Below are 24691 nucleotides of genomic sequence, written 5' to 3'. Positions count from 1 at the left end.
AGGAGCAGAATAAAAGCAGTTGAAGTATATTCCTTCATTCCAGGGCTGAACCCACACGAGAGCATGGGATGTTCCTGCTACCGAGATTCTCTAGGGTGGCTGCTACCTGACTTTTCAGCCTGGTACTCCTGCCTTACTTTCAACCCTGTGAGCTCACCCATATCCTTTCAATGAGATTCCTTCTGCTTAAGTTAGCTCAGGGTTTGTCAACCTCAGCACTACGGACATTTTGGGCTACATGGTACTTTGTCGTAGGGGCTATTCTGTGCATTATAGTATATTCAGCAGGATCCCTGGTCTCTACCCACCAAATGACAGCAGCATCCCCTAGTGTAACAATCAAAAACGCCTCCAGACATCAACAAATGTTCCCTCGGGGTGGTAAATTAGCTACAGTTGATTTCTTTGGAACTGGAAAAAAAAAAAATCCAAACTGATGGCTACTACATCTGGCAACTTTTCATTATGACTATATAGAAATATATCATTTGTTTCAATAGCTCAGCTATAGAATATATAAGATTGTTATATTGAGTTGGTCTGCGGATGTTAACGGTTTATCTGGTATTTTTTTAAATAGCTTTATGGAGATATAATTCAAACACCATATAATATACCCATTTAAAGGGTACAATTCCGTGCCTTTTACTATATTCACAGAATTGTGTAATCATTACTACAGTCCATTTTAGAATACTTTCATCACTGCAAAAACAAACCCGAGCACCTTAGCTGTCACCTTCCAAAACTCCATCCCCCTCAGCCCTAGGCAACCACTCATATACTTTTTGTCATAGACATATCAATTCTAAACATTTCACATAAATGGAATCATAGAATCTGTGCTCTTTTGAACTGGCTGATTTCACTTAGCACAATGTTTTCAAGATTTATCCCTGTTGTAGCATGCGTCAGCATTTCATTCCTTCTTATTGTGGAATAATAGTCCACTGTATGAACATACCACATTTCATCTATCCATTCATCAGTTGATGAACATTTGGTCTGCTCCATTTTTTAGCTTCTATGAAGAATGCTGCTATGAACATTCATGTACAAGTTTTTGTGTAGAGATATGTTTTCATTTCTCTTGGGTTTATACTGGAGGGTAGAATTGCTGGGTCATATGAAAACTTTATATTTAACATTTTAAGGATCTGCCAGACTGTTTCCAAAGCTGCCACACCATTTTATCTTCCTAACAGCAGCATACTAGAGCTATAATTTCTTCACATTCTCACCAACATTCGTCTTTTTTTAAATTATAGCCATGCTAGTGAGAGTGCTGAGGTACCTCATTGTGGTTTTGGTTTGCATTTCCCTGGGGCTTACGTTGGTGAGCATCTCTCCAGGTGCTAACTGGCTACCTGTATATCTTTGAAGAAATGTCTATTCAGATCTTTTGTACATTTGTTTTTCTTAAGTGGTAAGAGAAAAGTTTATTGGAAAAGATAGTACATTCCAAAGAATTAGGAGCGTGCTGAGCACTAAGAAAAGTGGCTCAAGACTCAAGGCTTAAGGCTGCATTATTAGGAGAAAAAGTACACTCCAAAGAGTTTGGAGCAGGCAGAGCAAAAGCTGCTGCTAAAAAGGCTCAAGGCCTCGAGGCTCAAGGTGGCATGATTAGGACAAAAAGTACACTCCAAAGAGTTTGGAGCGGGCCCCAAGCAAAGGCAAGGCTTAAAAGGGCTCAAAGGGACCTGTGTACATTTTTTAATTGGGTTATTTGCCTTTCTATTATTGAGTTGTAAAAAATCTTTATATATCTAGATACCAGTCCATTTTCAATGATATGATTTCCAAAATTGCCCCCCATTCTGTGTGATGTCTTTTCACTTCCTTAACAGTATCTTTTGCAGCACAAAAGTTTACAATTTTGATTGTCAGTCTTTCAGATAAACATAATGTACCATGAGCAGTCAGGTCAGCCTGTATCTCAATCAGGTAAGTATTTTTCTCTGAGACAACTATCACACTTTCGATGCAGCAGAACTGTGCATATTTCCCATTTCATCACACACAATATTAAAAATATGTATATCCATGGGTCAAGATTAAATAAATATTTTTTATTGCCTGATCAAGGATTCTTAAGTGAACTTTTGTTTTGACTGCATGTGTGTGGTGGTGAAGAATATAGAGGGTGCCAAAAAAATGTATACACATTTTAAGACAGGAGTAAACTATTAAATTGTAATACTCAATATATACTTATAACAAAAGATGAATACGAGTCACGTTTGACTTCTGCAATTACAAGAGGTGCTCAAAGTGTTTCCCATCAGCATCCAGACACTTCTGATGATGGCAAACTACTGCTTGAGCAACATTGACCAAAGTGTCTACTTGTATATATATTTTTGGCACCCCTGGTATATAACCATGAGTACAGTTGGTGCCAATGCCTACAAGAGTACGAAAGTACAGCAGTTTCACCAACCATCAGTGTGAAGGCCAGTGCTGTGAAAAAGGCACAAATAATATCTTAGTATTACTGTGAAAATAGACTTGACCTCGCATACTCCCTGGAAAGGTTCTCAAAGAGCCCATGAGGTCTGCTAGACCACACTTTGAGAACTGCTGCTCTATGGTATCCATGTTTGTTTAAAAAGGAAAAAGTAATTCTTTATATACACAGTTTTCTCATAAAATTGATACACCTGGAACAACATATAAGAAGGAAGATGTGGTGTGTTATCCTGTGATTTTTGCCTACCCTGACACACCACTGCATGTCCCAGGAAAACAACCCAGGGGCAGGAAGTTAAGCAAGGATAATGAAAAGAAATGGGTCATCCAACATATTTATGAGCAGGAGGAAAAGGCAAATTAGTGGATGATAATTATTTTGTAAAATGATTTACCATTTGTAAATATCTAGTCCATCAGAGTATATGTAAACTGTTAGGATTCTATTCTCTGAGTAGCAAACAGACAGGTTTTAGACTGTCCTCTACAAGTGGCCAGTGAAGCCTTTGTCCAGAGATAAAAGTCAATTCAAAATAATCCTGTAGATGCTAACCCAGTAAAATGTATTCTGGGGACCAAAGTCTCCCCATAAAAGTCCTTTAGAGATGCCCATGGCCATTACATACTTGAGAACTACTTAGCCTATTTAAAGATCTTCAAAAACTTATAGCTGTATTAAAGCAAACGTGAAAATAGTTACAGATCCTGGTTGTTACTGAGACCCAGCCCAGTCCTAACTTGTCTTTGTTTCCCACCCACACGTGATTACCACTGCAAGATTAATCCCCCTAAATCGCTCTCACCTTTACTCAAAAACTTTTAGTAATAATTAAGAGCGAACGCCAGTGGAGCTCTTAACCATGTGCCCAGCATTATACTGAACAATTTAAATGAAATTTCTCATTTAATACTCCCAGTAACACACTGAGGTAGGTTCTATAATTCTCCCCTGGAGATGAGGGAACTTCGGTTTTAAGAGATTCAATAACCTGCCCAAAGTAGCTGAGCTTCTGAGTGGCAATGCTAAGACTCAAACCTAGGCTTCAGCTGAAGCTCTCAACCACTGCAGTATTCCTGCAGAGACACCATTGGTCTAATAATTACTTAGGGAACTTATTAAAAACAACAACAAAACAGTTTATTGGGCACAACTACAAAGCACATGGATCAGAATTTTTAGGGCAATTCTCTGATTCACATCGGGTTTAGGAATCCCTACAAGTTAACTTCCTCTTTCCTACAGAATGAAGTTGATCTCTCATGTCTAACCTCCTTCTAGCAGGATTCTAGGATAAGAGCAAAATTCCTAAAATTGGCCTACAAAACTCTTCATAGTCTATCCCTTGACTGACCATCCTGCCCAGTCCCCTTTCTGTTTCAGTTTCTCCTTTTCATCACAGGGCTTTCCTTCACAGGGCATTTGCACATGCTGTTCTTTGGCCTGTAGCAGTTCTTCTCTCCTCCCTTTATCTAGTTAACCCCTGCTCTTCCTGAGGCCTCAGTGTAACGGACACTTGCTGAGAGAACGTTTCCTGACCTGTGTCTCTAGGTCAGATCCATCGTTACAATCTCTCATAACACTATGTACTACATTCGTAACTTTAAAAATGTATTTATGTGATTCTCTCTCTCCCACTATAAACTGTAAACTCCACAAAAGTAACTGTGCTTGTTTTTCCCCATTATCGTACTCCTAGTGCCTAGCTTAGCGTCTGTCACATAAATGGTGCCTGTTCAATAAGCATTTGTTGAAAGAATAGATTCAAGGCCTTTTAACTATTCCCTACTTAACCAGCCAATCATATTGTTGATTCTTAACAGAGACCCACAGTCCCAGTTAACAAAAGTTAACTCCTCTTTCTACATCTTTTCATCTTTATCCAGACCCAAGATCCTCCTCCACTTCTTCACCTACATAATTCTTCCTATCACTACAATGGAAAGCCTTCATTTCCTTCATTTCACAAAGCTCTTTGTTAGCGTACCGGCCCTTAACAGTCCCCTCTCAATTTCTACTTCACTTTGTATTTCTATGCCCTTCATCTGGCACTTCATCATATACTGCCATGTATCAGTATGTAGTATTTCACAGGTAAGTGCCTGTTTTATTTTTTTTAATATAAGCATTCTTAGGTAGTTTGTATGTTCTTGAAGGGTAGTTACAATTTAATTTGCTACAGGAATACCCAGGCACATCATAAGTCCTCTGGAAACTGCCAAATGAATTCATGAAGAACTTCTGTGGTTTGCAATGTGGGCTCAGCCTGCAGTTTATCACCAAATTTGGCAATTGACAAGTCTCCTTGGAGGGCACCTGGATATTTTAGACTAGCTTTATGGAATACCTCCAGGACCCATTTTAGCAGACAGTTCAGAACAAGTGTGACAAGTGATTAACATAATATACTATTTTAAATTTCCTGACATATTTAGAGAAGTTCCATACTCAGGTATTTCTGAATCCATTACCAAATTATTAGTATATTCCATAACTATTTAGGATAACTCTACATTGCCCATCCTTGTTCTTGTCCTCTAAAGTTGGGAGAGTCTTTATTTTCAGTAGATTAATTTGTATTTCAAAATATATCACTGAGGAAAATATTTTTTTTGGCTATAGTCATGTTGTTACTCCCTTGGCTGAATATCATTTACCATAAACCTTTAGCCCCACGAAAAATAACAGGAGTGCATTTTAACTTTTTTTTTGTCAGACTAAGATCTAAGTAATTAAGACATTTCTCCTTAAAAATTAGGGAGTAAATTATAATTCCAGTTATTCTGAGTCTTATTTGAAAATGCAAGAGCCAAGGGAAACAAAGTTGACAGACAATATTGAAATTCGGGGTATATGCATCACCTATTTCAAATGCAAAGAATTAATTTCTTTCATGAGTTTAAGCAATCATGATGTTTGCCCATACTAATTAAAAATATAAAAAATTAAAGTTTGATAATAAAAAATTATCAGTTATCTGTTTCTCTTCAGATTTCTTTATGAACATTTTATGTGTAGCTAATTATGGTTTTTAACAGCTTTATAGAACTATAATTCAAAAACCACAAAATTCACTCATATTATGTGTACAATTCAATTTCTTTCAGTATACTTACAGAACTGTGCCACCATCACCAGAATCAAATTTTGTTTTATATTATTTTTAAAATTGAGATATAATTCACGAAGTTGTATAACCATCACCACTCTAATTCTGAAACATTTTCACCACCCCAAAAAGAAACCTTGTATCACTGGCAGTCTCTCTCCATTTCTCTCCAACTCCCAGCCCTAAGCAACAACTAATCTAATTTCTGTCTCTGAATTTGTCTAGTCTTAATATTTAATATAAATGGAATCATACAATATGTGGGTTTTGTGACTGGCTCCTTTCATAATGTTTTTAAAATTCATCCATGTTGCAGTGTATCAGAATTTCATTCCTTATCATCTAATAATATTTTATTGTATGGCTGACACCATATTTGGTTTATTCATTCATCAGTTTATGGATATTTGGGTTGTTTCTACTTTTGGGCTACTAGGAATAATGCAGCTAGAATATCTGTATACAAGTCTTTGTGTAGGCATATGTTTTATTTCTCTTAGGTAAATATCAAGGAGTGAAATTACTAGGTCAGGTGCTAATTACTCTTAAGATGAAAAACAGTATTTTCATTTTTTTCTATTTCAAAAGGTTTTTGACATAGCCAGGAAACAGAATTTTCATGCAAATGCTAATATCAAATCCTTTTTCTTTTTTTTCTTTTTTTTAATAATAAGGTAAACCTGCACACAGCTTTGCTATCAACAGAACTGTGTCATATTACTTTCCAATTCTGGGTTCAAATAGAAATTCTAAGATAAGGTGAGAACTCATTTTAGTGTCAATCATAAAACTAAATGGAGTTTGCACTGGCCTATTTAATCAGTATGCTAGGATCAAATTCTATTTTGGGGGCAGGATATATATATCCATCTCCTTGTGGCTGACAATTGCTTAAGAGATAAATGCACTTAGGCAGCAGGAGGAGCAATAAATAGGAATTTAAAAAATCAAACAGATTAAATACTCATTCCCTCCCCTAGCGGGGGCCTGTTTCTCATTTCATGAGTAAAAGATGAAGTATTAATTATAAGTCGTCATGCAAATTCCCAAAACCTTTTATAAAAGCATCTTTCAGAAATTGGAGGCCAAATAAACTTCTGGTCATATGTTATTTTGTGTCCCCGTCCCCCCCCCCGCCACCCACCCCCCCGCAATGTACACTGTAGTTCAAATACATTCAAGAAGCAAACTTTAAACAGAGAATTGAGAGCTGATTGTAAAATTTTACGTTGAAAAGCTTAAAACACACATTTTCATTTAAAATAATCAAATACCTCGCAGCAGAAATTAGGGAATTAATTAGAAATTAATCAAGGGAAAACTACCAGACGTCCTACCAATCACAGCACGAGAGAATGCCACAGGTCGTCCAAAAGACGCGTTCGTTTTAGCCAACAGCTCTTTCCTCCCACCAAAGCTGTCCCCAGAACGTCAGGGAATAACCCAACCAGTAATTTATGATTTTTCCCTTATGATCTCCCCACCCCGACACCCACATCCACCTACTTGGAGGTGTCAAGGCGACTGGAAATGGTTAACAGTGACCAGCAGGGAGAGAAACAAACATCCCCTGACAACCCACAGCTGAGTAAGCAAGAGCTGTTTATTCACGAACATGTTCCACTTGGAGACTGTCGGCGATCCTTGAAAGCCCAGGCACATTTTAAAAGGTTTCTAGAGAGGGAGAGAATAATCTTTCTCTCCACGTCCCACCCCCAAACACACACTGTTGGACTCGGGTGGGAACCAGCGGGTCCACGCAGTCCCTGCCCACCGGCCCCCTCAGGAATAACCTCTCGCACTAGAGCATCCGACCCCTTGCGGGGGTTGTGTAACTCCACAAAATGAGCTCAGACGCGGCAGAGTCTGGCCCCAACGCCGAGGGCTTCACAAGGAGCTTCTGACACCCCTACCCCCGCCACGGGGACCGACGCCGCGGCTAGGGTTGGGTCCCCGACCAGAAACGGCCCTTGAGCCCCTTCCCCTCTCCTGGCTCGACCCACCTGAGGGCAAGAGCTGAGGAGAACAGAAACAGGTAGGGAGGGCTGACCTTGTTGCTACTGACAGTGGAGCGGCACATTCTGCTGCTTCCTGGAAAGCGGCCCGAAGGATCTCTTTCCCCCTGGAGGAAGGAAACGGGAGGGCGCCGCCCGGGCGGCAACCGGCGCGGCGGCGGTGGTCGGGACCGGCTGTGCAGCCTCTAGCGGAGACGGTCCGAGGACTACATCTCCCAGGCTGCTCTGAGCTGCCTTGCGTCGTGACCCCGGCGCGCAGGGAGGCGGTGACTCTTACCTCACAGAGGTAGCTCCTCCGCCGGCAGCAACTCGGCGCCCGCGGTCCATGGACCGGAACCCCGGGCCGACGGGCAGGAACCCGGGCCGCGATCGTCGCCTCCCCGCCCCAGGCTCCTCCTCCTCGCTCCCCACCGCCTCCTCCGGACGCCCGCAGGCAGCGCACTGCAGGCTCCGGGCTCTCGGAGCCGCCACGAGAGACTGGGTGGCGGGTTCGCGGCTGCCACCGAACTGAGGCCTACTCCGCCGTCTCTCAGTGCTATTGTCCCTGGGCCCGGCCCTAACCGGGTCCACTGGGGAGGCGAGTGCGCCGGCTCCGCGGAAAATGCCGGACCAAGCCCTACAGCAGATGCTGGACAGGTACGGGCAGCTTTGGGGGAGCACGCGAGCCGCGGACAGTCGCTCTGGCCCCGTCCGCGCCCGTCCTCGAGGCTCTTCGTAAGCGGAGCCGGGCGTGCGGGGAGGAGTTCCACGGCCTGGGGGCCGGGTGAGGGGCAGAAAGTTTGGAGTCGGTACGTGGGGGAGGACAGAGCCGGCGGCCTGGGTGTGGAGACTTAAAGCGAAACTTAAGGAGTGGTGTGCAGTTTTGTTGGAACGCCGTTTTGAAATGAGAGGGACTGGTGTTAACCCACAGAATTAGTTTATTTTTCTGTTTCTTATTCTTCCTCCCCTCCCCCCAAACTATGTAGTAACGTTTGTCAGCGATGTCACTGGCAAGAAGAACCAGACTGTCTTTCAGGGGAATCACTCTCCTACAATTTTAAGATTCCAAAAACCAAGGATAAGCATTCTTTTGGAAAGTCTGATAGGCTGACTTCATCCATCCTCCCCCCGCCCATCACATCCCTACCCCTATACTGTAAGGTCAAGAGTATCCGCCGGGGAGCTTTAACGGTCAGACCAGAGTAGAGGTTATGGAAAACAGCCACATGAGTTCAACACTGAACACTTAGCGTATTTCACTATTTTTGAGTTCACTGAGACAGTTTCGTCTTATGCTGGGCCAATTGCCCATTCCTGGGTGGGGGGCTACAGTGGGTAAAACTCTTTGTGAAATTGGCTGCATTGCCCTCTGCTGTTCAAATTCTAATCCATGGGTTCTACCATAATTTTTTGGAGCCTTTATCCACAATTTCCCCCTAGTTACCATAGGTCTTAACTTCCAGGCATAGCCAGTGCTACAGGCTAATGCATATGATCGTAGCAAGTGGTACTGCTCTTTATGCTGAGTAAAGGTCCAACTGTAAGGTTTTAAATAAAAGGACTCCCTTAATTGAGATTATACCCAATTAAACTTCTGTTTGGATCTGCCACACCCAGAACACAAATCACCCAAGAGTACATCTCCCAGAGTGAAACATTCCCTTTGGAGCTTAGAATTTTGAGACAGCTATGTAAATAGAAATCATGTTACTGACTTTTTTCAGTTGGGGTGACCCAGTGATTAATCCAGCTGACCTTGAGGTCATCATTTAGGTCAGATTATATTGACTACTCCTTTTTTATGTAAGTAGTCTACAAGCTCCTGGAATGCAGAAACTTAACTCATTATTTATCTTGAATCCTAGAACAGAGCCTGGTACTCTGCAGGTCATCGATAAATATTTGTTTTCTGAACAATGCATGACTTTTTTGGCATTTTTCCCAATTGTCTGGGGGTGGGGTGGGGGGTGTCTGATAATTTACCAGTTTTTTCTTTCATTACAATTTAGCATACTGGCAAATTGCATAGGACTACTAAAAATAAGCCCACAGGAGACCACCTCCAGCCAGTTCCAATCAGATGAGACCCTATTCTGATGCAGTGTATTTTGTAATTCAATATTTTTGTCTTCTGAGGGCCTGCTGCTTACACTTTTAGTAGGTGACTTTTAGAAAGTTTTTGTGTCCAGAAGCTTTTATATGCTCTTTGGAGATTTCCGTAAAAGTGAAAAGCCAAGGAGTGCTAGTAAGGCCTTTAAAACTTCTCAGAAACTTGGAAATTCTGGCTGCATTTACTGAAGCAGGTGACTGTAATACTGGCTTACCCTCACCTTTTGTACCTTTTTGACATACATCAAGGTAGATTCTTAAGATGACATTCAAAGACCTTCGTTATCTAAGTCGGTAGTTGGCAACCTGGCTCCATGTTAGAATCACCTGGGGAGCATTTTAAAATATGGATGGATGCCTGGCTCGAGACCAATTAGATCACAAATTTCTAGAGGATGGGATCTGAGCATCTATAGTTTCAAAAGCTTTCCAGATGTTTCTGATGTGGTTGAAAAACCACTACCTTAAACCTTAAGGGATTATTTAATGATAAGAGTACGGTTTAGTGAAAAAAGCTTGGACTAATTTAGAGACAGAAATCTTGAAGTTCTCATTTTGCCACTCACTGGCTACGCAACTTTGTAGTTAAATTCTGAGGCTATATATCATAAAGTGGGAATAGCCTATCTCATAGGATTATATCAAATGAGAATACATGTAAGCACTTTATAATAAAATGGTATTAAGTGCACAGGAGATACTTAAGATTCTTGTAAAACAAACCAGTGTGGCAATTCTCCTCCCTCATTTCCTTCATATTTACTGTCATCTTAATCTGAGCTGGTCCTATATGTAAGTTGAACACAGATACTTGATGGGTTCATTTGAGGAATACTGACAGGCCCAACAGACTGAAATATGTCAGCCTATTAGGGTGCATCCAGAATTCTCGCCATGGATTTGGCTTCCCCCCAGCTTGGTCTTTGGATAGAAGTTTTTGAAGGACAGAATTTAGCTCCAAAATCCGTCCATATGTTTATTTCTTCAATGCAGACTTTATCCTTGAGAAGACTAAGAAAATGTATATAACACGTTATTGTTCTTTGGTTTCTAGGTTAAAAGTTAGGTGTTTTTATAGTGAATTAATTATTAAACATTTGTATATATTGAATTTATGTAATAAATATTGAGTGCCTACATCTGCATGATACCATTCTAGGCCCTTGGTATATGGTAGCGAACATAACCAAAAATGATCAGATGGAGCTTAAATTCTAGTGAGGTTTGTGTTCCATAAACTGTCAAATAAAATGAAGATTATGTTTATATATGACATGAATGGTATGTTCAGTTTATAACACGTAATTTTTCAGAGTTTTTAAACCAATGGCAATTTATTTATAACTGAAATCGAATTATCTTTTGTGAGTAACTAAATTTAGTTTAGCAATTATTTATCTTGATAAATTTTATTATTGCAGTATTTGTAAATAAAAGTACATATATGTAGATATTTTGCCTTTATTTTTATAAATAAGCAACTGGTTTATGTAAACTTATTTGAGCCTTTTAAATTGCTGTGGGTAAACATTTGTTTGAGAATAGTGGGTAATAATCTAGTGTTACTAATGATTTGGGGTCACAAATCATTGCCCTGAAATGATAACCATTTATAAACTCAAACCCTTTATATTAGGCTTTCTGAACAGTGGTCAGTTTTTCTTTCCTTCATTGCCACACTTTTTTAAGGAGACATTTGTTATATATTACTCTATCACCATCTACTTTGTCATTTTCTCTTGTATTTCTCAAAATTAGGATTAATTGTGTAGAGAATACAAAGAGTATTGTAACATACCGCAGGAATGGACCCTCAGGTTCGAAGTCTGGGCCTGCTGAGAAATGCTTCCGGAAACTTGACTTTTGTGTACTCTCTGTCACAGTAAACACTCAGGAATTTATTGAGGTTGTTTTGCATCACTTACTTGCACCTGGTGAGTAGGCAGGGAATGTAGCCAATGTCCCCAGAAGAGTCAGATGAAGCAGAGAAAATAATCTGCTCCTTGCTGCCCTCCTGCAGTACAAAGTGCATTTGAATCTTCACTCTGTGAGGGTGTTGTCAACTACAGATTACGTCACTTTGGAGCATGTACAGTATTCTGGTAGGGACATGCCGTATTATCTTCTGATTTATATAACCATCTGAGTTTCCATTAAAGCAGTTTCTCATTCTCTATGTCAATTGGCATCTTTTCCTTAATCACCTCTACCCCATTTTGACAATTACAGAGCAATACCTGGAATTAAAAACCATTAGCAATTAGTTATATTTGCTTCCCTCTGTATGTAAAGTCCCCTTTGACCATTATCCCGTCTCATATCGTCTCCTCATCTCCATTCCACTATCATAAATGGGTTTATATTCTTCCAGTCTTCTATTTTATATATATGTATACACACACACACACACACACACATATAAATAATAGTTTTTTGTTTCTAAAATTTATCTACATTTTTTAAATACTGTTTTGAGCTCTGTGACATAACGATTAAAGAGAATATGTAATACCCATTGTCTTCACATACCACTCTTTTTAAATTCATTCCCCTGTTTGACATTTAGGTTTTTATTTTTTCTTTATTATCTCCTTATAATTTGACTTTCATTTTCCATTCTTGTCCTCAGCTCTACTAAAAATATACTAAAGGTCACCAATAATTTTCTTAGTCAGCAAACGTGATGGCTTTTTTTTCTTGGGTCTAATGTCCTTGACATATATGTAATGAAGATGAAACTGATGACTACCACCCCTTAACTTCTTAGAACTATGTTCCATTATAGCACACTATTTCTTTATTTTGTACTTTTCCCCCTCTTATATATCATCTTACCTTTAATCCCTTCAAGCACTTAAATATGGGTCAATCCTCAGCACTTATTCTCTGAAAAGTATACCCACTTACTATCTCACTTGCACTTCTAGTTGAGTGACTCCCAGATGTGTCTTTATTCCTGATCTCTTTGCACATTTTAGTGTCTCATTTCTAGCTGCCCAGTAGACATTTCCACTTGTTTATACACAGTATTACTAGCATCTTAACCTATCTAAACTACTGATATTTCCCTGGCTTTTACTTATCTCGACTTCCCAATTTTTGGTCTTTGAGAGGACCGTTCTTCACCAGTTATGAAACTTAAAGTCATCTTTTTCTTTTTCTGTTTTTGTTTTTGCTTCTTTCCCTTCAAATCCATTTCCTTATCAAATATTGCGGATTCTTTCTCTAACTCCAGTTTTTCTCTTCCACTTTGACTTACAGCGTAGTACTAGAATTAGCCAAGGCACAATTATAATCATAACATTTTCATACTTTAAAACCTGCCAGTATCTATATTTATAGTCTATAAGATATAATCTAAACTTTTAAAACCCCAGTGAAGGGGTTCAGATCTACTAATACAATCCAACCCCAACCTACCTTAACCACTGCACTCCACTTCACTGTCCTCTGAATATATCCTGCTCTTTCATCATCTTATTTTTGCTTTAGATGACTTCCTCCCTTTTAATACCTGACTAACTCTTACATATCTTTATAATTCAGCTCACACATCATCTTGAAGCATTGCACAACTCCTTCAGGCAGAATGAGTTACTCCTTCCTGTGTTGCCGTAGAACCTTTGTGCATTCATTACAGTATGTCACATTGTATTGTAAGTTTTTTAATGCACCTATTCCATGTTTCGGAGCCTTCCACACTCACCTTTTACCGCCACCACCACCACCATGCACATTCAACTGGAAGTTCACTGAGAACAGTAACTTTTCTTTACAAGGGCCTAGTGCATTGGAGAAACACTGTTGAATCTCAGTATCCTTTCATTCTTTATGACATATCAGTGCTTGGAATAATCCTACAGAACACCATTTAAGAATCGTCTCATTTGCTCAAACCCTTCTGTATTTTCTTATTGCTTATTAAGTTTAAGTTCACATTCTGGAGCCTGGCCTTCAAGACCCTCCATAATCACATCTATTGTGTTTTCCTATTATGTTTAAGACACTAAATATATGGCTTGTACCAACTACCTTTTCAAAGTGTTGCTTCTCTTTAAGAATGAGTACATAAGTACATGTCTTTTGCCCAGGCCAGACTGATTTGCTCATTGCCCTCTGAACGCAAAGTGTTCTTTTCAAGCATCTTGTCTTTTAAAGTTATACCCATTCTTTAAGACCCAGTTTAGGTTCTGCCTCATTTTATAAAGGTTTTCTAACCATTTCATGCAGAAATAATTTTCACCTCTAATCCAGACTCATGTATGTAGCAATTCTTTAGATGCCATACTTATATACATGCCTTCCAATTATTTACATGCCACAGTTCGTAAGATGGTAAGATGATAATATTTATTTGGCACATTGGAGTTAGACTAGAAGGGGTTTACATCTCTGGTGAAAGCTTATGGCTGCTTAGAAGTACCCTAGCAAAAATGAAACACATCGTTTCTTATATTGGCTGTAATTGCCTAAGGAATGAGAAATGGAAATTTTTATCAAAACATACTGTGCATATGTCAGCGTGGTGCAGTGAAAAAAGCCGAGTAAGTCAAGGCCTGGGTTGCATCAGTGCCTCTTTACTTAACTGTGAGGCCTTGGGCAGATTACCTTCCTGGGCTTTTGTTTCCTTATTTATTTAAGGTGTAAATAATTACACTTGCAGAGTTTATGAAAATCAGAGACAAGGGTCACGGCATGACTATATGCTCAATAAATGATTGCTTTCATTGGGTATTTCCCTTCAGCTCCCCCTTTGGTAGGTAACATGTCATGATTGTGGTTGCATCTCTTTGATGAATCCAAGTACTTTCATTTCCGTTCCACTTGGGTGTACAGACTTCTAGCCTTGCTGGTATAGTTCCTACTCCAGAATCCATGACATACGATGCTTTTAATCCTGGGACAAAGCAAGCAGTCTGCATCTTTTTCCATCATTAAATGGGACCTTCCTTGCATTAACCAGAGTTATGGGTCTCTAAGCATGTTCTGAATTAAAGAGTTCTTGTTCTCTTACCATAAAATAGTCATGCAAATACATTGTTAAGGCACCATATATAATACAACAGCAACAATTTAAAGCTTGTTTCATTGCTCTCTGTTATTCCTGGGATTCTTCTATTCTGTTACTCTCCAGTTTTCATCAAAGTGATCTCTAGGGCAGGAACCTATGATTTCCCAGATGTTTCTAATCAAGGTAAACACCTGCAATTTGCATCTGCAAAGATACGTAGACTTTACTGCCAGCTGCTTTGTTAGATTACCATACCCATCTTGCTTAATTTATGTTCCAATGAGAAACTATTTTATTGATAAGTTTCTTCCAATTTTTTTCCACATAATCATATAAACAGTGGATGACTCACAAGTGGACCCTATAAAGTGAAATTATCTTTGTCATCCACCTTTTCCCTACTGGTTTGTAATATCTATATCTTAAAACCTTTCTGCTCCAACCACTTTGGTCTTCTCATTGTCATGACCATATGTTCATTTCCATCTTTAAACTTGTTTATGCTGGTTTTTCTTTGAATACCCTTATTTTCATTCCCCAGTCCAACTTGAATTCTCATCTGTAGTTCTCCTTTTTATTGAACCTTCTCAGCTATTTCATCCTATGTTTCTTACTGTTGTCATCACATTTCAGTATAGCATACATCTCTAACATCTTTTCTTGGCACTTTTTATGAGGTTTTATGTGGTGGTTTTTTGTGATCCTTCTATGCATACATTTGTTCCTTGTGGCATCAAATAATGAATGTACTTAGTAGGTACTCAAATTGATTTAGGAGATCTTGAATAATCTTAGATTTAAGGCAAACTAGCCATGTATTCCTTGAACTGTTTATGAATTTTACCACTAGGAAGGATACATAACTGGAAAAAAGTTATAATTTTAAAATCATATAGAATTAAGTGACTGATCTTTTATAAAGAGTGGTATGTTTTACATAGGTTAGTGATATTACCAATAACATTAAGGCTATACATTTATTTTAAGGAATAAGTAATATTACTTAGATTTGTCTTATTTAGTTCTGTTTCCTTGTCTTCACATTATAATAGTGATTTGTTCTTTGATCATTGAATCAATCATGGTAATTCCCGTATCTCCCTTTATGTACTTTGTAAACTAATGTGCCCCAACTTGGCTGGTAGGAAGGTGTGGAAGTAAATCCTGAGTGGGTACATCAGCAAGCAGGAGGTATTTAGAAAAGCTATTGGAAAGACAAGAAAGGTGGAAGAAAATGAATTGAGGATTTGAATGAGTATCTGCAGCAGTGGTAGTGGCCTATTGAATAATTTGAGGATGGTTAGGAAACCAGGGCTTTTTCCACTGAATAGCAGGGTGCCAAGCAGAATTGCTTTATATGTTAATTTAGGGAAGAAAATGCATCCATAAAATCTAGACATAGATGTAAAGTTGACACCATCTCTTCATCCTTGTCAGTGCCATTATTGCTAATGTTCATTTGATGGTTATATATGTGTCAGGCAATTCTTAAGCAGTTTCATGATCACTTGTTTAGTCCTTAATAGTAGAGGATCTTAATATGAAATCTATTCCCTGCTGAGAACACCTTTGGCATTCTCGTTAAGCCTGTGGGGTCTTTCATAGGATGTTTTGAAAGAATAAAACAAAATACATACGATCAGAAGTGAAACTAACTATATTGAGATACAGCTATCAAAATATTAAAAATCTGACATAGTAATTTGGACTTAACAATATAAGATCTATTGGGTCTGATAACTAATTTCAGATTAGCAGTGAACTAAACGTTATTTGGGGATCTGCACAGCTGTAAAGTAATATGAATATTTCTGGTCACTGTACTAATTTCTGATTGCTGTACTAATATTACTATGATTTTCTTACATTCATCATTGCAGGAAACTTAAATTGTATTTAGAGGTCAGCAAAAATAAAGATGTAATTTTTCCCCATGCAAATTTACCAAACCTCATGTTTTTCATGGGCCCCAGATTGAGAAGTCCTGCCTTACAACAACTCTGAAGAGAATCTGTCATTAAATGTGTAAGTGGTGAGCAAGGATGTGAACTCAGGCAATCTGGCTCCAAAGCCAAGGTTCTTTAATCATTTAGAATATCCTGAACTTGCATGATCATTTCCCCAAACTTAGCGAGCTATTTTCCTTAGAAGAAACGATCTTAAGCATTTTACTTACTGTTTAAATGAAAAACAAGATAATTTTAAAATGTTTACATTGTAAAATGAAATTTGATTTCTGCATTATGGTGAGTTGAGGAGACAAAGGGAAGAAATAAGGAAAAAGGAAAGAAGAATGGCTAGAGCAAGGGTTCTCAAACTTTAGGTAACATGATCACCTAAGGGGCTTATTAAAATATAATATCAGTGGTTCCTCAAAAAATTAAAAATAGAATTAACCATATGATCCACAATTCCACTTAAGGCTATATACCCAAAAGAATTGAAAGCAAGGAGATAGCCAAAGAGATATTTATACAGCCATGTTCATAGCAGCATTGTTCACAATAGTTAAAACATGGAAGCAACCCAAGTGTCTATCCGCTGATGAAGTGGATAAGCAAAATGCAGTATATACGTACAATGCACTATTTTATTCAGCCTTAAAAAGGAAGGATATTTTGTAGTATGGTACAAAGTAGATGAACCTTGAGGACATGATGCTAAGTGAAATAAGACAGTCACAAAAAGACAAAAATACCAAATGGTTCCACCTACATGAGGTACTTAAGGGTAGTCAAATCATAAGGACAGAAAGGATAACGGTGGTTGTCGGGCTGGGGGAGGGGGAAAATGAGAAGGTGTTTTTTAATAGGTATAGAGTTTCAGTTTTACAAAATGAAAAAAGTTATGGGGATGGGTAGTAGTATTGGTTGTACAACAGTGTGAATGTGTTGAATACCACGGAACTGTGCACTTAAAAATGGTTAAGATGGTAAAATTTATGTTAAAAGTATTTTACCACAATAAAAAAAAATAATTTTTAAATTAAAAAATCAGAAATAAAATTTTAAACAGTTTCAGGTCGCACCTCCAGAGTTTCTGATTCTGTAGGTCTAGAGTGGGGCCTGAGAATTGACATTTCTAGAATTTTCTCAGATGATATTTGTGCATCACACTGAGCACTGCTTTCTGAGAGATTGGGGATTGAAAAGAACTAGGCGGGAAAATGAGTTGACGAGAAATTCTTAGCATTTGGTCGGAAGTTACAACCTTTTCTAGGATGTGGACTTTGAAAGGTTTTGCGGCTTTGTTCTTTGAAATGGAAGATAGCCAATTATTCTCACCTTTTAAGGGTATTCAAATTGCTATTATAATATGAAAATTATAATATGAAAATATGTAATAACTTAAAGTAGAATTGTTGTATTGACCCTGAAATGCAAATATTATGTCATTATCAATAAACATTTTTAATTTCAAAATGTTTGGTTTTAAATTTGACTGTTTTTGTCAAAGAAATGACCTGATACAATAGCAGAATCAAGAGCATATTTTGCCCTGTGTGAGAAATAGAAAAGCTTGCAAGATTCAAAGTACTTGTAGTGGAAATAAGGTTTATTTAAGCCTTTTTTGCTCAAGTTCCAGTCAGTAGGAAACAAAGCAGTTGGCAAAAAATACTATGTGCACTTATAAAAGCTGTTTAGAGTTTATAATTATATGATTGTTATAGGGCCTTCTCTTATATCCAGTTTCTCACACTCTATCAAAATTGTTGGGACTGCACACGATTAAACAGTCTCAAACTGTTTAAGCTAAAAAAAAAAAAAAATCTGGGTTTATATAAGTGTAAGAGTATATTTAGTTTTAAGCACAGCTTGATCCATGTCTCAAAGCCATCAGTTTCCATCTTTCAGCTTCCTCTGGGCTCTTTAGTCTTGGTGGCTCTCCTGGCAGCAATAGTCTCACACCCTCATTTAGTCTCACACTTTCCTGTTTTCAAGTCCAGTTGAAAAGAGAAAGTCTTCCAACTTTCCCAACAAAAATTCTGAAGTTCATTCTGATAAAACCAACTTCATGGGCCCAACCTTTCAATCACTGTAATCTGGGGCATGGTATATCCCTTAAACCAGTCTAAGGAGCTGGTTTAAACCACACATCATGGCTGATGTTGGAGGGACGTGTAGTTTTCCATAGAAGTTTGTTCCTAAAAGAGTAGAAATTGTGCTGTCCATCAAAGCACACATTTCTACTCTCCCCTCCATTTTAAGATCTGGAGAAACTAGAAACCCATCATCTTCAAACACCTCTTTTCTCCTTTTAAAAGGAATTGGGGGGTTTGGGAATAAATAGCTAACAGATTGCATCGAAGAAGGAAGAGATATGGAGAAGCAAAGAGGGAAAGCATGATTATAAGACCTTCTTAGGTGATATTCCTGGCCAGTCAGAAGTTTTTTTAATATGAGGAAAGAAAGGATTCCTATATATTATTTGTTCTCTCCCTTTCTTCCAGCCCTGAAGACTATTCTGTATAAGTATTGTTTGCCTAAAAACATTCATGTGACCATTTTTATATGCTTTAAGTTAATTTCCCATGTGCATGGCCCTATTTCACAGACTAATGTTCTTTCCATATTAGGTAGATTAAACTCATATACCAAGTAAGGGAGTAAATCTGTTCATAAGTTCTTTAGAACTTAACATTTTCTGTACTGTTATTTATATTTTTAAAAAGTAAGTTATCAGAAGCAATTATTTCTAACTTAAGCAAGTCCAGGAATTGTCTCCTTCATACAGTTTGCTTTCTCCAGTCTCTCCTTTTTTTTACCTGCCTCTTTTCCACACCAGCAGTTCTCAAACTGTGTTGTGCATCAGGATCACCTTGAGGGCTTGTTAAAACACATTTCTAGTCCCTCCTAGAAACTCTGGAGGAAACGAGCAAGGCATAGCCGAGGTGGGTCAGAGGGTCTTTTGATCTGAGGTGGAGCCGGAGAGTTTGCACGTTCCCAAGTGATCTGAAGCTGCTGGTCCAGGGATCTTTGTTTTGAGAATCTCTATAATAAAATCACTTGTCCCTGCCTGATTTCTACTATCACTTTTCCCTGAAGTCTCCTGTGATCTATCCAAATTGATTCTACTTAAAATGGATGTACTGGAACCTTAAAACAAATCTCTTTTATCTTTTGGACATAGCCCCAATTAAAGATAGATACAATTTTTAGATGAAATAATTTGGTATTGTTATCAGAAGTTTACATATTGTAGCAATACTATTTGATCTAAGAATAACTATCATCAGATTTACTGTTTAACAATTGGAATAGAAAATGGAGAAGGTATGTTGGCAGATGTTGAAAACTAGGCAGACTTTGAGAGTATTGCTATCAATAAGGTTTCTTTTTTAGTATCTCTTCTGTAAGATAATTTCAATTAATCTCTAATAAACATTAGCTTTAAAATCCAAATTTGTAAGCTATATATTCACTATCACAATGGATCAAACAATAAAAACAAGGTTATTTGTATTAACAGTTCTAATTAGGCTTGACTCCTGTTGAGTTTCAACAGTAATTGTTCATCTAATTTACCATAATTGTGAAATTAGAAAAAAATCTAAAAGTGCCTACTTCAAATGTCAGTTGTGTACCTTCTAAAAAGTAAAACTGTGAAAGTATTTAGTGGCGAAGTATATTAATGCCTACAACTTTGAAATGCATCAAAAAATGGATTGATGAAGATGTGGTAAAGCACATACAAGTATATAGCAAAGTCTTAAGAATGATAAAATCTAGATATTGGGAATATGGGTATTCACTGACAGATTTTCAACGTGTTTTAAAGTTTGAAATTTTTCATAATGAAATGTTGGGAAAAAATAAAAACACTTATCCATAATTTATGGGAAATATGCACATACAAGTATTCCTATTAGATTGAAATATGAAATTGCCATCGACGTAAGTCAAAAACACACAAATATAGGCAGTTTCATTTGGTTCAACCTAGTATTAAGGTTCTGAGTAAATATATATATATATATATATATATATATATATATATATGCATATATATATACACACACACACACACACACACACACACACACACATATATACCTCCAAGTCTAAAATGCTACCTAAATAGGATAGTTTTTTTTTTTTAGTAGATTTATTTTTACCTTTTATTTTTTTCCTGATGACTAAAATTAGATTAATTTAAAATTCGATTCACCTTAATACTGATTAATTATGCTGGTCTAGCTGTATTTAGCTACATACATATTCCACTGTTGAAATTAAAAACTTACAGCCTACAAATTTTCTACATATTCTTCCTATATTTTATTACCAGAATGATACATCTCATTTCCCAGAGGTATACAAATATATTTATAAAGTCACCTCAGTTACGGGGAAAATATATAATAACACCTTAATTAGCTGGACTGTTTGCTCTATACTTGTCAATTGAAACTTTATGCAAAAGTTGTGGGTTAAAACCCAAACCATGGATAGTGGTGATGGTGGCATGTGAATGTACTCAGTTCTACTTAATTGTACTCTAAAAAATGGTTAAAGTCATAAATTTTATATTATGTGTATTTTACCACAATAATATTTTTTAAAAAAGAAAAAGGATGAGGAAGCATTTTTGGATAACCATAAGAGAGTCCAGCTTGGCCGAGGTGGGTCAGAGGGTCAAGCTGCTAGACAAACGCTGCCTACCTCCCATTTTTACATAGGTTATATGAAACCTGACTGAATTTGAAAGCTGAGTAAAAATCACAATTTTGGATATTGTTGCCATGGATTAAAATCAGGTTTTTTTCCTGTTTTAATTGAAAAGTTTTAACTGGAACAAACAATTAAAATTCATTTTGTTCTACAGGAACTGGAGACCTCACCCCTTTATAGTACCTGACTATATAGTCTTTCCCACTGAGCATAGTTAAGCTAGTTATTCTTACAGAAACCACTTATTTAATTAAGTGAAAAGTATGTAGTAGGTAAGAAGCTTTAATTAGCAGCAGTTTTCAACTGTACAGTCATGCTTTACTGGGGGTCGTGGAGGGTCTCATTGAATTAAATTGTATTTGCCTAGGGGGTGACCAGTTGGCTCAGTTGGTTAGAACATGGTGCTAATAACACCAAGGTTGCTGGTTTGATCCGCACATGGGCCACTGTGAGCTGCACCCTCCTTAAAAAAAAAAACCACTGTATTTGCCTTAATGGAACTCGATGTCAAAACGTGTCTTAATTGGGGGAAAAAATAAGGAATTACAGCCTAATTCCACAAGAACAAAATAGACCTCCTGAAGTACCCATAAAAGCGAAATGGGAAAATATTATAAATATAACCATCTCAATTGAATTTTTTCAATCTAGAAGACTTGAGACTTCTAGATTTCAAGTATAATAAATATAATTTAAATCCCCCCAAAAAAGAAAACCAATCATACCTATAATAGAAACATGTAGGCCCAAATTTATTATATCACTATCCTAAAACAGTTTATCCTGATGTCATTTCTTCTTCCCTTTGTGTCCTTTTTATTTTAATTTAATAATATTTCTCTTTCTTTATAGTTATACTTTACCAGAAAGAGAAATGGGTGCTTTTTTCCTCTCAGTTGAAAATTAAATGAGACCATATGTGAAATTATTTGTGTAATACTTTAGTTTTCCAAGTTCAAAGGTTAGTGTTGAAATGGGGAAAACACTGAATTTCACATATTCCTGTGCTTACCACTCCTCAAAGAATTATTAGGTCATATAAAACAACAATAGCTTGATGGTTGTCTCCTTGCACTCTTGAATTACTAGAAGGATGGAGGAAATTACGTAAAAACAAAATTGAGAAAATTCTGCAGACAAATACATAGAAAAACAGAAAAAGAAGAAACTACTGTACTGGAAATGTATTGGTGGTTTTGTTTCCTCAGTCTTTTACTGTACAATTAAAATAGACCGTAGTAGGCTCATCCTTTTAAGTGAGAGCCACAGTGGAGAGGAGGCTGGGGTCTTAAAGATAATGTATTTTTTTTTTTTTCCTTTAAAGTTTATTGAGGTGACAACTGTTAGTAAAGTTACATAGATTTCAGGTGTACAATTCTGTAATACATCATCTATATCTCACATTGTGTGTTCACCACCCAGAGTCAGTTCTCTTTCCAAGATAATGTCATTATTTTCTCTCTTAATTTACAGAAGTTGCTGGGTATGTTTTGCCACCGATGAAGATGATAGAACCGCTGAATGGGTGAGACCATGCAGGTGCAGAGGATCTACCAAATGGGTTCACCAGGCTTGTCTGCAGCGCTGGGTGGATGAAAAGCAAAGAGGAAACAGTACAGCCAGAGTGGCGTGCCCTCAGTGCAATGCTGAATACTTAATAGTTTTTCCAAAGTTGGGTAAGAGCCTTAAAAACAACATAGATATATGTGATATCATTATACATAACTGTGATCTTGGGTTTATTTTAAAGTGACCCATCTCTTTGCTTTTTTTGTGTGAATTTCTCTATTTCCTTTCTGTTATTTCCTAACTATTTTGCTAACCGTTAACATTATCCTTAATATATTATCCCCAGATCCATCCATTTGTCTGTGCATTAAATGTTTTCATTTGGTTGAGTGGATAAAGAACTTGGACCTCTAACCATGTGGATAAAATCAAATAACAGAGCTATAATAAAAAGCTGACTAAAGAGCCTCATTCTCTGGAGACCATTAGTGTAGGAAGAAGAAAACAGTACTGTGTTCTTTCTAATATTTATCCTTAATTCTATTAAGGAACAAAAGTTGGGAAATTAAAGATTCAATAAAAGACAGCATTAAATTCATCTTTGGAATCCAATTTATGTTGTTGTCTTTCATGAAAACTGCTTTTTCTGCGAATTGGCGGACAAGGAACAATCAAAGGTCTTTGAGAATGGAGCTAGCTAGCATTAAAAAAAAGTATAGCAAACTGTTTAAAGAGTGCTGTAAATAAGATTAATGTTTAATTAGCATGTTCTATTCCAGCCATGTGAGCATGTCCTTCTCTTTGTTTAGTGTTTATGCCATGCCAGTTGTTAAACATTTTTAATAACAGCCTTGGCTGTAATCAAGAGGTATATGAAATCAGTTTTGCTTCATATACCAAAGATTATGAAGGTCAGAAGAAAAGAATGACTGTCAATGGGGAGTAGGGTTCAAGGCACATAAATGCAAATAATGAAGTTATTTTATAATGCGAGAAGAATAATAATGGCAAATAAAATGTCCTTGGTTGTCTGTATTTCTGTAGCATAATGCATGGGAAGACATGATAGCTTCCTGTGAAAGCAAAGGAGCACTGTAGAGAAAGTAGTGGTTCTCAAACATTTAGAATTTGTGGACTATATGACGGGTCTTCATGTACACCACAGGTTTTAGACAAACGCAAAAGAATAATCCAAAAAATTTTATAATGTCAAAGAAATGTATTAAACATCAGGAAAAAACAATGACTGCTGCAATCTTTCGCCACATTGATATCTGCCTTACTGAAGTCAAAGTTAAGTTTTCATTTTTCCTACTCTTTAGTTCTAATCCAGTTTTCAACTATAGGTTGTTGGGAATAGCAGCAAGTATAGGATGATTCTGTTAAATAACACTTTGATAATCAGAGGTATGGAAATAAGAATTAGTGCAAGAATTCTCACTGAAAACTACATATAACGTGTGACAGGACATTGAGTTGACAATGTATGACATTCAACAGTGAAGTTGAATGTTTCAGTTTGGAAGATGGCAGTGGGTAAATCTGCCCTTTGGTTGTTTCAGTCTAGGAAATATGTTGTTAGCTCTAGTGTGGTAATTGAATGCTACTTTTAATTATACCTAATAGTAAGACATTGGTCTCTTTCTACAACAAGGAAAGAAAATGGCTAGATGTTGGAAAAGTCAAATTCTTTTTAAGCCGCATGTGTCATGATTTGGTCTTCAGATTTCATCCTTCAGAATTGTTATTTCACTCACATCATAGGATCAGGCTATTCACTATACTGTGTGTCACGGTGATCTGCCACTTGAGGAATTCACA

At 37.3% G+C, this 24691-nt stretch overlaps 2 protein-coding genes across 3 annotated transcripts in view; one reads left to right on the top strand and one right to left on the bottom strand.

Annotated features, from left to right (window-relative positions):
• Positions 1 to 7975, bottom strand: part of CPEB3 (cytoplasmic polyadenylation element binding protein 3) — a 173177-nt gene extending 165202 nt beyond the window's left edge. The window contains exon 1 of one of the 2 annotated variants that reach the window (XM_074339396.1): positions 7869 to 7975. The gene's annotated coding sequence lies outside the window, so the exon portion shown is untranslated. Of the gene's footprint in view, positions 1 to 7626; positions 7769 to 7868 lie in introns of those variants that run through there. The other variant, XM_074339394.1, reaches the window with a different exon arrangement.
• Positions 7976 to 8087: 112 nt separating this feature from the next.
• The window catches only part of MARCHF5 (membrane associated ring-CH-type finger 5), a 43666-nt gene continuing 27062 nt past the window's right edge, over positions 8088 to 24691 (top strand). The window contains exons 1-2 of the mRNA XM_019739398.2: positions 8088 to 8227; positions 22835 to 23037. Coding sequence (XP_019594957.1) covers positions 8193 to 8227; positions 22835 to 23037 — 238 coding nt within the window. The 5' untranslated portion in view covers positions 8088 to 8192. The remainder of the gene's footprint in view (positions 8228 to 22834; positions 23038 to 24691) is intronic.

This window comes from Rhinolophus sinicus, linkage group LG07, assembly GCF_036562045.2.
Source record: "Rhinolophus sinicus isolate RSC01 linkage group LG07, ASM3656204v1, whole genome shotgun sequence".
NCBI classification, from domain to species: Eukaryota; Metazoa; Chordata; class Mammalia; order Chiroptera; family Rhinolophidae; genus Rhinolophus; species Rhinolophus sinicus.
This window is presented reverse-complemented; position numbering and strand designations above follow the sequence as displayed.